The sequence below is a fragment of the Carassius auratus genome, chromosome 11 (assembly GCF_003368295.1).
Source record: "Carassius auratus strain Wakin chromosome 11, ASM336829v1, whole genome shotgun sequence".
NCBI lineage: Eukaryota > Metazoa > Chordata > Actinopteri > Cypriniformes > Cyprinidae > Carassius > Carassius auratus.
Window position 1 is genome coordinate 6098969 of NC_039253.1, and position 14357 is coordinate 6113325.

The 14357-nt window shown below is 37.8% G+C and overlaps 1 protein-coding gene across 2 annotated transcripts; it reads right to left on the minus strand.

The window, feature by feature from the left end:
* Positions 1–4262: 4262 nt before the first annotated feature.
* Positions 4263–14052, minus strand: LOC113110859 (prolyl 3-hydroxylase 1-like). Of its 2 annotated transcripts, none has more exons than XM_026275094.1 (15): positions 13073–14052; positions 12202–12354; positions 11881–12070; positions 11602–11733; positions 10749–10888; positions 10533–10622; positions 10398–10450; positions 10192–10313; positions 9954–10111; positions 9761–9853; positions 9018–9156; positions 8827–8920; positions 8668–8743; positions 8252–8392; positions 4263–4955 (listed from the first exon to the last, which is right to left on the minus strand). In XM_026275094.1, the coding sequence occupies exons 1-15, from the start codon at positions 13526–13528 to the stop codon at positions 4476–4478; spliced, it is 2517 nt and encodes an 838-aa protein (XP_026130879.1). In that variant the 5' UTR covers positions 13529–14052; the 3' UTR covers positions 4263–4475. The 2 variants fall into 2 exon arrangements, with proteins under 2 accessions (XP_026130879.1, XP_026130880.1); XM_026275095.1 differs by having other exon boundaries at positions 4476–4955; positions 8827–8917; positions 13073–13528.
* Positions 14053–14357: the final 305 nt, after the last annotated feature.

Genomic DNA, 14357 nt, shown 5'->3' on the forward strand with positions numbered 1-14357 from the left:
GGTATTGAGGGTGGAAGAGAACACTGTTCAATAACTCTCCCCCACCGACAACTCCTGCAAGCACCGAGTTTCGAATCGGCAACTTTCGGGTAACTAGGCCAAGTCTCTAGCCATTAGGCCACAGCTGCCCCCAAATGGTATGTAATGGTATGAGTCCTTCAGTGGTCCTCAGTGTGAAAAGCTGGACCTCAAAATCATACAGACATTGTTCGAAAGGGTTCAAATATGCAAAAGATGCTGGAAAGCCAAAGAATATGAAGGATTTTTCTGAAGAACAGCAGGCAGTTAAACTGTTCAAGAAAAAAAGGGACTCAAAAGAAAACAAGAATAAAACAGATTCATTCATTCAGACTAATCAAACTTGAAGTCTAGATGGTCAGCAACCCAAACCAGCTCAGACCATCTAGAATCAAGGTAATCATGTTCCAAATACCTCCTTTTTAGCACCCCAAAATACTGAAATACACACTGAATAGACTTTTTCTTCCAAAGAAAATATTTACACTGACACTAATATCATTACACTGAGGGAAAAAGATGTTGAAACAATTTTTACTCATGAATTCCAAAATTACACTGTAAAAAAAGCTGCTGCAATTAGTTATAACAACTTACATATAACAATGTGAGATAGCTTAAATAGTAGGGGTGTAACGGTTCACAAAATTCACGGTTCGGTTCGATACGATACACTGATGTCACGGTTCGGTTCGGTTCGGTTCGATACGTTTTAGATACAGCAAAATGTAAAAACATCTCAACTTTTCAGAATGCCGCAAGCGCACCGCGGGTCATGTGACAAGAACTAACCAATCAGCTTCATCCTTTCCTGTAACAACGTTGAGAGCTCAGCCAAGATGAAGGATCAGCTGATCATAGTTGTATATGGATTGCAATTTTGAAATAAATTTAGTAGCAGAGCTACTGCAAGCGATTTTTAGAGCTGCAAATCCATTTATCCTTCGCTGAAATTTCCGCGTCTCATGGAGAGAGCACGTCATTGTTGCTTAGCAAAGACAGACGCCTCATGAGCACTTCTGCCCAAGCGCTTTGGAAAGGAGGAGAAAGACGCGCTTAGCGTTTTCCATGCGTTTTTAGGCACGATATGTGAACGGCCCCTAAGGCGCTCGCTCACTCAGCACGCGCTGAAGGCTCGTTGCAAAATGTCGAATGCCTTTAACAGACCAGAAATATAAGATCCTAAAATAACCAACAGGTCTGGTGTTTGGGTTGGATTCCCTGTAAGCTATAGTTTCTAAATGCTGCAGGGATAGTTTGCTGCGTGCATGTTTCTCCTTTTTTTCGTCTTTTCCCAGATAGTACTGACGCATATATCCCAGATATTCCCGCTGGTGTTTTTTTTTTTTTTTTTTTCGCTGGTGTACCCTGTCATGTTGCAGATGCGACATACCGTTGTTTTTTTATCCACCACTCTCTTGCCATCACCATTATAGCTTAAAGGGAATCCAAAGTGCACCCAAACACCAGACCTGTTGGTTATTGGAGGATCTTCTCATTTCTAGTCTGTTAAACGCATTGGCTATTTTGCAACGAGCCTTCAGCGCGTACTGAGTGAGCGAGCGCCTGCTGAGTAGCCTAACATAAACATATAAGATGGTGTTTTTTTCTTCTTCGGGAGTGTCAGGGGCGTTGCCTGTTACGTTGTTTGGGTTATTGGGCTACCTTGTTGAACGCATATCATTATATTTCTCTCTCTCTCTCTTTTTTTTTTTTTTCAAATATAATTAATTACTCCAACGAACCGTTCGGTATACATAATGCGTACCGCGTACCGAACCGAAAGCGTCGTACCGAACGGTTCAATACGAATACGCGTATCGTTACACCCCTATTAAATAGCTAATTAAACTAAAGGTGACAACATAATTTTAAGTGCAACATGAACACTTACATTTTAAAGCTGAAACAACTATCTTTTTTTTTATTCTAATGTTTAATTTTAACTAATATTACCATGTATTTACAAAGAAACAAGGCATTCTATTTTGAAGTAGAAAGACTGAAACTATTTTCTTACTCCAATTATAAGTTTAACTATGAAAAATCATTTTTTTCCAGTAAACACCGGTGTTACTGACATCTAAAAGGAAATTAAACCATGTTTTTGTTGATAATTTATTTCTAGGACACCCTTGGTTAATGTTAGAATATATAACCTAAAGTTTAATACTGTGTTTAAATATTCTTTCCAGCCAGTGTAACTAGGCTTGTTGAGCAACATTTTGACTGTAAGAGTCGTTGTCCTCATCAGTCCCTGGCATTCTGCTCATGGCTAGTTCTGCCCACTCCTCAGCAGTGGGAGGTACACAAGAGGAACTGTTTGTGCCGCTAACAAGGGGAGGTAAAGACACATGAGGGGTCTCGTTGCAGCTGCCACAGGTCACCTTTCACGTTCACCTCTACTATTCAACTGCCAGCACGCTCCAGGTGGACTATTCAATGCCTCTATGCAAGCTGTGGGCTAATAAGTAAGAGCAAAACACATCAGAATGAACTGAAACAGTTGCTCTTATGCTGTAAAACTTTATAAAACAAATAACCCAGAGAATATGGAGTAAAAGCGCATAATTTCCTCAAAAGATCATGAGTAAACCACCAAAACAATGGGGCTTAATTTGCAAGACAATTCCTTAAATGTGGATATTATTTAGTTAGCATGGAAGTTAGCATATAGCATGGAGAGCTAAGTATGCAAAACAGCCATTGTTATTTGTGCAAAAAAAAACAAGGGCATACTCACCATTAGTTTAACGAGATTTGATGCATGCTATTACAAATAGCAATTAATAGGGTAATTCTAGGAAAAAATTTGGAGTTATTATTTTATTCAATATTGTATCCCTAATATTGCTATTGTGGTTATTTTTGTCAAATCTCTTGCAGCAGGAGTCAATATAACATTAATGTTTTTAATTTAGACTTGTGTTAGATACAAAAATTTTGCATTTTTGATGTATGGCTTGTTTAATCATATATGATAATTACACAGTTAAATAGCTAGCCTGACGGTGTTTGAATAAGAGAAAAATCCACAGCATAATTACTGGAGTGACTATGATGTCCTTCCAAGATTTTTTCCCCCCTATTAAATTAATAAAAAGACTCAGAATAATCTATCTGCAGCAGTGAATGACTTTGTCAAGCAGAAGGAAGAGAAGACTCTTTCAGGAGTAATTGTGGGTTTCCTAAAGACTCCCTTGAATATAACTGGCAATCCAGTTGTCCAGAAAATTGCACTGGGTGGACCAGACATGAAGAAGAACAAACAAAATACTTAAAATAGAGGAAAAAATGAAAGAAATAACCATTGTGAAATAGCAGTTGTGTCATTTTAGAATGACTATTTTATATAAGAATGCCTCAAACAACTACAGCTTGTGTTGCTGGGAAAAACGTAGGCTACTTAAGAGACATTTCTGGAAGTGCATGAAACATACACTCAGCTCCATGCTGCCACCTCGTGCAGTGTTACAGTAGTGCATATTGATGAACCAACTTGAGTTTGATAAATCACTTTCATATTCTATTTAGACAACATGATTTATGGATGAGTAAGCCAACAATTGTTGTTTAAAAAAAAAAAAAAAAAAAACATTATGGTTTCTGCTGCTCTACTTGTGCTTTGGACATGAACAACACGTTTGCTGTTTGCTGACAACAGGAGTGTTTTTAGTTTTTGACTTCCTTTTTTTGGGGCGGGGGGGAGACAAATTACATTTAAGAAGGGACAAGAGCAATATCTAAGTAACCTTTTGCACCCCATGGCATCCCACAACATCTCAGCATTGTGCCTTTGAGTTATAATTTAAAAAGATGTCTGTTTTATTCAGTAACTATTGTGGGAATGCAAAGTGTTGTGGGGCATCCGTGGCCTAATGTTTAGAGATATGGATTGCAACCCCAGGGTTGCAGGTTTGAGTCTCAGTGCCGGCAAGAATTGTAGGTGGGGGGAGCGAATGAACAGCCCTCTCTTCCACCCTCAATACCCATGGTAGGCACTGAACCCCCAATTGCTCCCCTGGGTGCTGGAGTAAATAACTGCCCACTGCTCCGGGTGTGTGTTTATGGTGTGTGTTTCCTAATCATTGTTGTGTGTGTGCACTTGGATGGGTTAAATGCAGAGCACCAATTGTATGTATGAGTATGGGTTACCATATTTGGCAAATGTCACGACAAAGTGGCAAATGTAATCTCTGAAAGCTGCCATAATCTTTCAGGGAGTATGAAATGTAAATGCTGTATTTTGGTTCCTGAGACAAAAAAATATTTAATTATAATTCAGGTAAAAGAGAAAATACAACAGTCAACTTGATTGTCAAGTGTGCACTTCAAATTCATGAGTTTTTTTTTAAATACAAACAAAAACACAAACCCATCAGTACTCCTCCATCAATGATTAAAACAAAAGAAAAGAAAAACTCAGAATAAATCACAGAACCTCTTTTGCATGACGCTCATAACTCATCCTTGTGGTTTTCAGCTGTAGAGTCTTTTGGTTCTGTGCTCTTTGGCTCTGCAGTATTTTTAACAGTTGCTTTGCCTGATTTCTTCTTTTCATCTGATGTTACAGGTTTTGTCTTAGCTGTTTTTGATTTCTTTTTCTCTGCTGAAGTGGTTTTTGTTTTGTCTGACACTTTACTTTTTGTTTTGTCTGCTTTGGCTTTTGTTTGGGTTTTTGTTTTCTTTTTAGATGCTTTTGCATTAGGTTTTTCACTTTTTATCACCACTTTGCTGTCAGTTTTGTTTTCCTCCGTAGCTTTGCTGGGATTTTCTGTAGATGTGCTTGACTTTATTGTCTCTTCTTCTGTTGTTTTAGCAGAAACTGTTTCTTCATGTTCAGAGGATTTCGTGTTACTGTCCATTTCTGTTTTCTGGAGATCAGCTTCAACTGAGCTGGAAAGCTTTTTCAGAAGTTCTTCGACTTCTAAACGCTCCTGTGGACACAATAAAACAAGGTTAGACAAAAGAGGGAACTATTAACAATTATGTCTTAAGACAAAACAGGCCTGTGCTATTTTTGTATTATTTATATCTTCATGTGTTGGATAAAAGCAACACATACATCAGAATGTTATTCATTGACTTCAGTTCTTCAATTAATATTGTTATCCCTTTCAAACGGATCTCCAAGCTCACTGATCTTGAAATCAGACCCTCTCTCTCTAACAGGACACCGGACTTTCTCACTAACAGATCACAGTCTGTTAGGCTTGACTGACACAACTCCTCCAAACTCATTTTAAACACTGGTGTTCCACAGGGCTGTGTGCTAAGCCCAATCCTGTATTCCCTCTTCACCTACGACTGCAAACTTGTACATGGCTCTAACTCTATAATCAAGTTTGCAGATGACACCACAGTGGTAGGCCTACAGGGAAGAGTTTTAGCACCTGGTAGGGTGGTGTGCCAACAACAATAGGCAAACTGTCGGGCCAAAAGCGGGCATGCTAGTGCGTGCCAAGGCCAGTCGTGTTTCCACTTTAACTTCCGGTGCTTGATCGTGCCTCGTCGGTGCTTCCTCAGTGCCAACGGCCAGGGTTTTTTGGCCCGACAAAAACCTTGGGCCAAAGTGGGCCAGCTGGAGCTAGAGGAGTGTTTATGAACAAAGGCGGAGTTTCTCCGCGTCTGGAGAGCGTCAGCGCCGTGGATAATTTCATAAAGCTAACAGCTATAACACCAGCATTAAAGACTTTTTTTTTTTTTAAATTGAGATCAAAACTAACTTTCAGTAAGCAGCGAGTGTTTGAAATAACTTGATCCGATGTGGATTATAATCACCATACAAGGCAGAAATATTTAGAAGCGATGCAATATGCATGCTAGGCATTAATGTTACTATAGTAAACATGGTAAATGCTACTACTTGAAGAAATCAGATGTCAGCTTCTTATTCTCTGTCACAATTGTGTATTTATTTAGTAACATATTTTATCTGTCATAAATCTCATCTGGAGAGTTTTGCGCCGCATAAGTCATACAAATATAGGCTAATAATGTTTACTGCAGCATACCCCAAGAAAATTTTAGTTTTCCTGTTTAAATCTACAGTAATTCTTATTTTATCGCTTTATTTTACCATTCACAGAACATCACTGATCACTGAAGTCATACTTGTGTAAGATTTACAGAACCTCAGACATGTTGATCATCTGAGATACACTCAGACACTTTGATAAACTGTAAAGCTGATGGCATTTGTCTGGATCAGAGGAGGGCCACAGTCTGAAAAGACAAATAACCCTTGCGAGAATCAACGTCTGAACATTGTCTAACAAGCCTCACATCCTCATTCAAGACAACAAACCCAACTGAGAGAGAGAAGTTTCACACCTAATGAATGGTTACACTACAGAGATCACCGAAACCACTATTCTTAATCAGAGTTTATAACAATGCAACTGTTCATGTTTTTAATGTAAATTGAAAAATCTTTGTGTGTCTGGTAAAAGGTCTCATTCTCTAAACAATAGGACAACCAGCCATCAAGATTGGAACATACTGAAAACAGACAACCCCCTATGTCTTTCATGCAAATTACCTTCTGTCCCAAAAGGTGATAACTCTAATTGACCGATGCAAATTCTATTTGTTAGTCTCAGTCTCCATTTTGGGGGATGTTTATCTTGGTCAGAGCACTTAAGGAAATCTTGCAAGAAGATCAGGGTGATTCTGTAGTCAGAAGCCCATAGCGTAAAGAGTCCACACACTCTATGTCATTTCTCTTTCTAAAGTCAGGTATGAATCTTACTCTTAGATTCAAATTTGAGAATTGGATGTAGAGTTCAACCGATGTATCAGTTTTGCCGATTAATCGGCACAGATACTTGATTGGTGGAACAACTGGTTATCTGCAAAAATCCATGCCGATAGTTTTCCAGGTTGTGTCCATTGCTGGAGCACCTAGGAGGGTCTGATTTCATTATACAGTGCAAGAGCGGCCTCTAGTGGTTGAAATCACTGACAGCATGTGCTATTTGTTTAGACACATGATGCTGCATACTGAACAGAGCGAACCCCATTCACATAGTTTTCCATTAAATTAATTGCCCCGAATCATTGTTAATGTACATAATGAATTGTATATTGAGCATTTTCATCAAAACATTTGTTTTCTGTGGCTCTAATAAAGTATGTATGCTTCATTTATAGAGCTTTTATATAGATCTTTTCATTTGCTCCATTTTTTAAACACTGAACTTCAAACTTATCTATGCCTCATTGTTCATTCTTGAAGTAAACTTCTGTCTGTTTGGTAATTAAATAAACTGTTTTAGGACGCTGCTCGAGTTGAAGGCAACACATCTTGAAGTGTGTGTGTGTGATACCAATGAGATTACCTAGACTCAGTGCGGCTCTTTTATTTTGATTAGATGATCATTAAGTGTTCAAGAATAGAAACAAAGTGTGAGAATATACATTGCGCTTGTATAACGGCAATGCTATGTCCTTTGTGTATATATTTACACTATGTTAGTTTTTGTTCAGTATCCATTTTAAAAACTATCGATTAATTAATCGGTATCGGCCAGTGCGGTCCAACCTAGATATCGGTATCGGCAAAATCCACCATCGGTTGACATCTAATTGGATGTCTTGTATTGATTTGATATCTTTGAAATTTTTGGCTATGTAATTGACATAATACATACTTGCCTGACTGATAATAAATTGTTACATTTGAATTTATTCTAACTTACTCTGAGAATATTTACTCTAATTAATTGTTAAGTCTATAAAACCGCAGATCTGCGCTCAGGTTAGCAATAGACTAAAATGATGTTTCAGAGCTCTGGCTAACACATTGGCTTTAGTTATGTATACTTAGACTGTAGAGGCTATTGGGTTTTTACAGTTTAGAGCAACACTGTGTTGTTGACCAACCTAAATTCGGATCAGCCTCAACCTCTGGTTACTGTAATATGAATCTAAGTGTACTGTTCTAAGTGCATGATCATATAAAGTTACTTAGAAGAAGTTAAGTTGGTCAACTTGGTTCTATAGTAATGTTCATGACCTCTGATTTGATATAGTCTTACCTTATTAAGTGTTTACAGATTTATGGGGACTAATAAAAGTATTATAGAATGAGCTGTTGTAGAAGTACCGTGAAGTATTGCACAAGCCGTCCAGAGTATTAGTCAATCGCCTCTGTCCAATGACCAAGATTGACGAGTTTGTTATCCACCATTGGATACCTTCCTTGTGCCTATTGCGTGGACCTTACACTTGCCTTCTCACTGTGATGAGGATCCAGAGTGAACCGAAGCACTACAGCACACCTCTGGCCTTTGGTTACTGCGGTCACTCCATGAAGGTTCTCTGGTCCAGCTCTGTATCCCACGACTCTACCACACCGAGGCTTCACCACTGCCTGACGAGACAGTAGAGTGAAATTATATCTGTTTTAGAAAATTCATGCCACAACAACACAATTAATAGAACATGCTGCCACACGGACACAGACCAAGTCTAAAATGAAGCTACTTTGAAACTAGTTTTTCAAGCAACAGTATACTCATAATAACACATAATTTTCACTATAAAGATTACAAGTCACATAAATAGTGTCAATGATTTTACTTAGTTATTCCTCTACACAGCTCATTAGTTTGAGTAAAAGTAATATGAAACATTTAGAAATCTTACAGAGACACTTTTGGCATCTGACTCAGTGAAGATAAAATCTCCCCCTTCGAAGTCATCATTGAGGTACAAAATGGCACTACAAAGCAAAACAGAATACATTAGTGAAAACACTATAAACTAAATAACCATGATGCTTCACTGTTTCCTCAAGCAGCAAACCTGTAGCCTTGATCGCTGTATGCCGACAGCTCTTTGACACAACTGTTGAGCTCTGAGATAAGCAGACAGTCTGTGCGCTCTTCCTGTTTCTCTGCTATGAAAGAGACCAACACATACTTGTTTAAGAACTATATAGGTCTGTGTTCAAGATGCAAAAATAATACAGATTTTTCTAAAAAAAGGCAGTTTACCGATGGCAGATCGGCAGACCAGGTTTGAACTGGACAAATACAGGGGTGATTCCAGAACAAAGTAGGATTCCAGAACGTTACGAATCTTCTCGCTGAGGTCAGAAAACAATCGTGCACTCATCAAGGGAACCAGACCCTCCTGAACAAGATTTGAGGAAAAATGAAACTGATGAATTATACAATGTACTGTACCTGTATGAAAGTCAAAGAACAAAGAGTATCGCTTTTGTATGTGCAATACAAAGTCTTCAACATCTAAATCAGCCTAATACCTCAGGCATTACTGTTTTGTTTTTTTCTAATTAACTTAATAAAACTTCCAATACGCTGTATCCACAGCAATGCCATAAAAAAACCATTTTGTTTATCCAAAGAAGCTTGTATTGAACAGTTCTTAAAACAACTTTTTTTTTTTTTAAGGTGTGAAGAACATTAAAAAAATTCCAATTACCTTTTATTGACTATAAAGAATATTTTGTAGAATCATGGAACCACAGATGCCAATAAAGAATTTTGTTCAGCGGTTTGGGGTCAGCAAGATTTGTTTTTAAAGTAATTAATACTTTTATTCAGCAATGATGCACACAGGAATATGAATAATAGTGTAGCTACCAAGCCCAACAAAAAAAAAAAAAATGACTGACAAAGTGTTGCATGTTGCTCTAACATGGTGCAAATATTAGTTTCATGAATTCATTGAATTCAATGGGATTTTAAAAACCCTTTAGTAAAGTAGGTCTCACCTGCAGGGCTTTGAGAATCGAAATATCCTGAAACATCTCACTCACTGAATGAGGGGAGAGAGTTGCTTTAAAACCACTTTGAATAGCTTCTGTCTGCGAGATTCAAGTAATAAAAGATAGACATCTTTAGTTGACTGAGGAAAACACCGTTTTGTTCACTCTTTTGGGAAACAGAATGCAATGGGAAACATACACGGGAGAGGCGCTGAAGTTCCTGGCACTCATCGGATGTGGTTACGCCATCCAGGACGACCCTCTGTGAGCCGTTCAGGGCTGAGGATGTCAAGGTTATCGCGATGTCATCAAACGGACGTTTGTTAGCAGTTTCTGGAGTAGAGGCTGGATTGATATCTGAAAAACACCAATTGGATGACGCAGTCGTGTGACTTGTCTATCCCTATACAAATGTTGAATTCTAATTTAAATCTTACCGTCTTTCACAAACATGGCCAGGTCTGATGATTCTTTACTCTTTTCTTCCACAAGCGTCTCGATCTCTTTCATCAGGTTACTGATCTCCTCTGTAATCCTCGCGGCTGTTTCTTTGTCTGTTCTGCATGCACAAGAGGAAACCAATGTCCGGTCAGTAGAACTTCCATGTTAAAATGATAAGATGCAACAACAAAGGTATACTTACTTTTGTTTGTCTCTTAGTTTCTTGGGCATGATGTCCTCAGGGGTCCATGTGTCCTACAACAGAATGAGATTTCGTTATAATTGTAATTGTAATTGATCACAGATATGAGAAGCAAACCACTGGATGCACACTTACTGGATCAACAAAGGTTTTACCAAACATCTCATAGCCAAAGTAAAGAAGCTCTTTTTCCAGCAAAGATCTCTTAATATGGTGCTTAACAACCTGCAACAGGACAAAAAAAAGACGTTTTGTAAAAAATGAATCTGAAGTTGATAATAACTGATATTACAAATCTATGTGATGAGATCAAAAGCATGCGTGTGCATCAGTGGCATGTGCACACGGCACCTCTCTGGCTGTAATGTCGATGGCCTTGTCTTCTCCCAGAACAGCGGAGTAGTATGCTAGGTTCTGAGCCATGACTGCATCGTCAGGGTGGAAGAGCAGGTATGTTTTAGCACACTCAATGGCCTGCTCGTATTTCTCACCTGGGAGAGAAATAGATTAAAGTTTTAAAAATGAAAATAATGCATTTCAAACATTCTGCAATGCACAAAAACCTAACTTTATTAGCAACACAACAATGTATCATACTGCTATGCAAACTATCAAAGAGGTTATATATACTCATAGAATGCATTAATGATTAATGCTAAATCTGGCAGTGTTATTTTTAAAATTATTTATATACCACAAGTGTATTTTTTATATTTCGAAATAACTTTTTATACTTTTTTAAAAGTTATATTAATTCTTTACTTTTAGTACTTCTGCTTATTTTAGTTAGTTGGAAAGTCAAGATTTCTAATTTATTTTTATTTTTCAAATACAATGTTTAAGCTTGGTTTAATCTGAAATGCTCTTTGATTACAGAATTGTTTTAGTTACTGAAACCAGCTATTATATTATAGTTCATGAAAATTACAACCATTAAAATAGTTGTTATTATGTATAATTAAATAAATGTTAAGTTATAAATGTTAACTAAAATAACTTTTTTTATTAAGTAAACACATTTTATTTCAGCTAGTTTCCAAGGCAACATTTATCATATTCAATTTCTTTAAATTGATGTAGCTACTAAAACAATATAAATAAAGCTAACAATACATAAAACAATATTGGTTTTGGTTTTAGTTAACAATAACAACTCTAAAATCTGGTACTGAATATGATTCTGCTGATAAAGAGAATATCATACTGTTATAATATGAAAACTGAAGGTAGTTAAAATGCGATGGGAGGAAATCTTCAAAAGGCTTCTCTCTTCCAGCGGTGGATGCCAGATCCACAGCGCAGTGCTGCTTGCAGTTCAGAGCATGAAGGTAATGATCTGTGATCAAAGCAAATTTAGACATGACTAACTCTGAAAATCCATATTTCTGAAACATTTAGTGTATCAAGAAAAAGTGAATTTAAGAGGATTTAAGAGAATCTGCTGTTGTTAAGTCAAAATCAAAAGCATCCCAATACCACATGCCTGTCATAGACTGGAAGAGATCGGCGCTGTACTCCATGTAGTTGTAACCGTCATAATTGAACGATCCCTCGCAGAGAACGCTGCATTCTTCATAAGCGGTGAAATATTCTTCGACAGCGGCCTCAAAGTGCTCGATGGCTGGGGCAAAATCTTCTGCACTGTAATGAATCTTGCCCTCTAAAAATTCAGCCTGAAAATCAGCAATTATATTTCAGCATTCAATAAACATTCTATCTATCTATCTATCTATCTATCTATCTATCTATCTATCTATCTATCTATCTATCTAGGGATATTCATATGAATAAACATTGCTCGTACCATGTGCGGTCTCTCCTCCAGGTCCTTGAAATCCGTCTCTTGCACCCCAGCCATCATCCTGTAGTACTCCAAATTCTGTTTCATCTCTACGTGGTCGGGGTTTGCCATGAAAAATGTATTCGCTGCTGCCACTGCCTTGTCAAGCTTGTTTATCTGTAAGAACAAAGAGAACCAAAAATATTCCGATATCGGTTAGAAAACACTCGTGCTTTCCAAGTTTTGCTTCAGAGACAAAACTGTTCCTACAACATAGCTAAACTTTACTGTATTTTGGATCAAATAAAAGCCTTGTGATATTTTTTAAATATATATTTTATTTATTTATATATCACATAATATATAATGGTGCTGTCATTAAAGTAGTGCTGTTGAAATTCATGATGACTGCTGTTCAACAGCTCATTCAAATTATGCTGATAATATAATACAGTATGAAAGAAAGAAAGAAAGCTTTTTCATTAAACCTGGTGGTCTGAGGCTGATGCACCAGACTGTATATCTCATTTAAACCATCATTTTAGGCCGTGATATTTTAAGAGCCTCTCATAGCAGTTCTGGAAGCATCTTAAACTCTGCAAGGCTCCACCTAAAGACGTGGCACAGTGATGTGAGTTTTGGGGGGGTTGGGGAAACGTGGAAGAACTTCTCAGACTGTTAAAATTCAGTGACATCTACATAAATGTTATGTCAAAATGCACTTCTGCTCTGATGCACATTTATGCACTGACAGAATGCACATGATAACAAGCTAGTATTTGTTTACAAAAAGCTTCTTCTAACTAGATTTCTTTTAGAGAAATGCACAGATTGGTCCCCATTTTCCCCGTTTTTATAACACGTTTCTCATGCATTTTGCAAGCCTCTTTTTTACCTTAAAGTAAGCCACTTGCAGGTAATTGTAAGGCGACCTTTTCTTGAACTCCAGCTCTATAGCCTCACTGACTTTATGAAGTGTCGGTGGTCCCAGTTTCTCGCTTTCACATGCATTCACACAATCGGCCCGTTGGAGAATCCTCTGGAAGAACGCTAAATCCTCCACGGGCCCGGTTCCTGGGATCGGGACACCCACACCTGGGAAGGGATCCCCGAAAGCGGTGTGATTCGCGCAGGATACGCGGCAGTGCGTCTGGATTTTACGCAGCGCTGCTTTATTCCGCAAAGCTCTTTCCATGTTCAGGATCACAGCCAACCAGTCCTGCTTATAATACGCCTCCACCGCATTATCAAAAAGCAGATCGTATGGCTCGAATATCCCATGGCTTTGAGTGTCACACACGGTGAAATGGACAGTGAAGAGGACTGAGATCAGGGACAGGGATATCCACATCTTGAAAACTGTAGGCCTGTGAGGTAGAACTCGGTTTTGGAGAATCTCTGGAAGTCTTTGGAGAGGGTGGAGCTCCAGGACTGTGTTAAAGCCTGCCCTGTGTAAGAACTGAGCAATTTAGGGCAACTGTGTGAATCTGGGTCTAGTCACAAATAACAAATAGCAAAGACTGGAGTGACACATTCTAAACTGAAACTATAAACATACAATCTGGGAGACCTGAGAAAGAATACTCGCACTTAAAAAACGGAATTTCATTTATTTTGAGTTAAGTAATCGAATGTGAGTGAAGTCTATTTGTATTTTTACATTTCAGCTAACACCTTTTTTATGGTCTAACTTTTAAGTCACTAAGAAGCATAGTTTAACACATCAGCACTTTGTGTACCTTCACTCTCACAGTTATAGTCTACATACAATGCAGTGTTCTTTCTAGCATAATTTAATGGAATAGTCTTTATTTTTCGAGTTAGTTTAAAATTCAGTTTTACAATAAACATATAAATAAGTGTATCTGTAGCTCAAGTGGTAGAGCATTGCGTAAGCAGCGCAAGGTTGTGGGTTCGATTCCCAGGGAGCACATGTTAGGTAAAAAAATGTTAGCCTAAATGCAATGTGAGTCGCTTTGGATAAAAGCGTCTGCTAAATGCATAAATGTAAATAAAATATAATTGTAGTCACAGACCACCTGGTATTCTATAAAACTTCTTTAACGAAGTTTTATTTAAAGTTTTACTAAAATTAAATTAAAATTCACAGCCCTTTTTTCGGTTAGAAAAAGAAAAATAGCCTATATACCAAACATAATACTTTTCCGCGCAGTGTTATG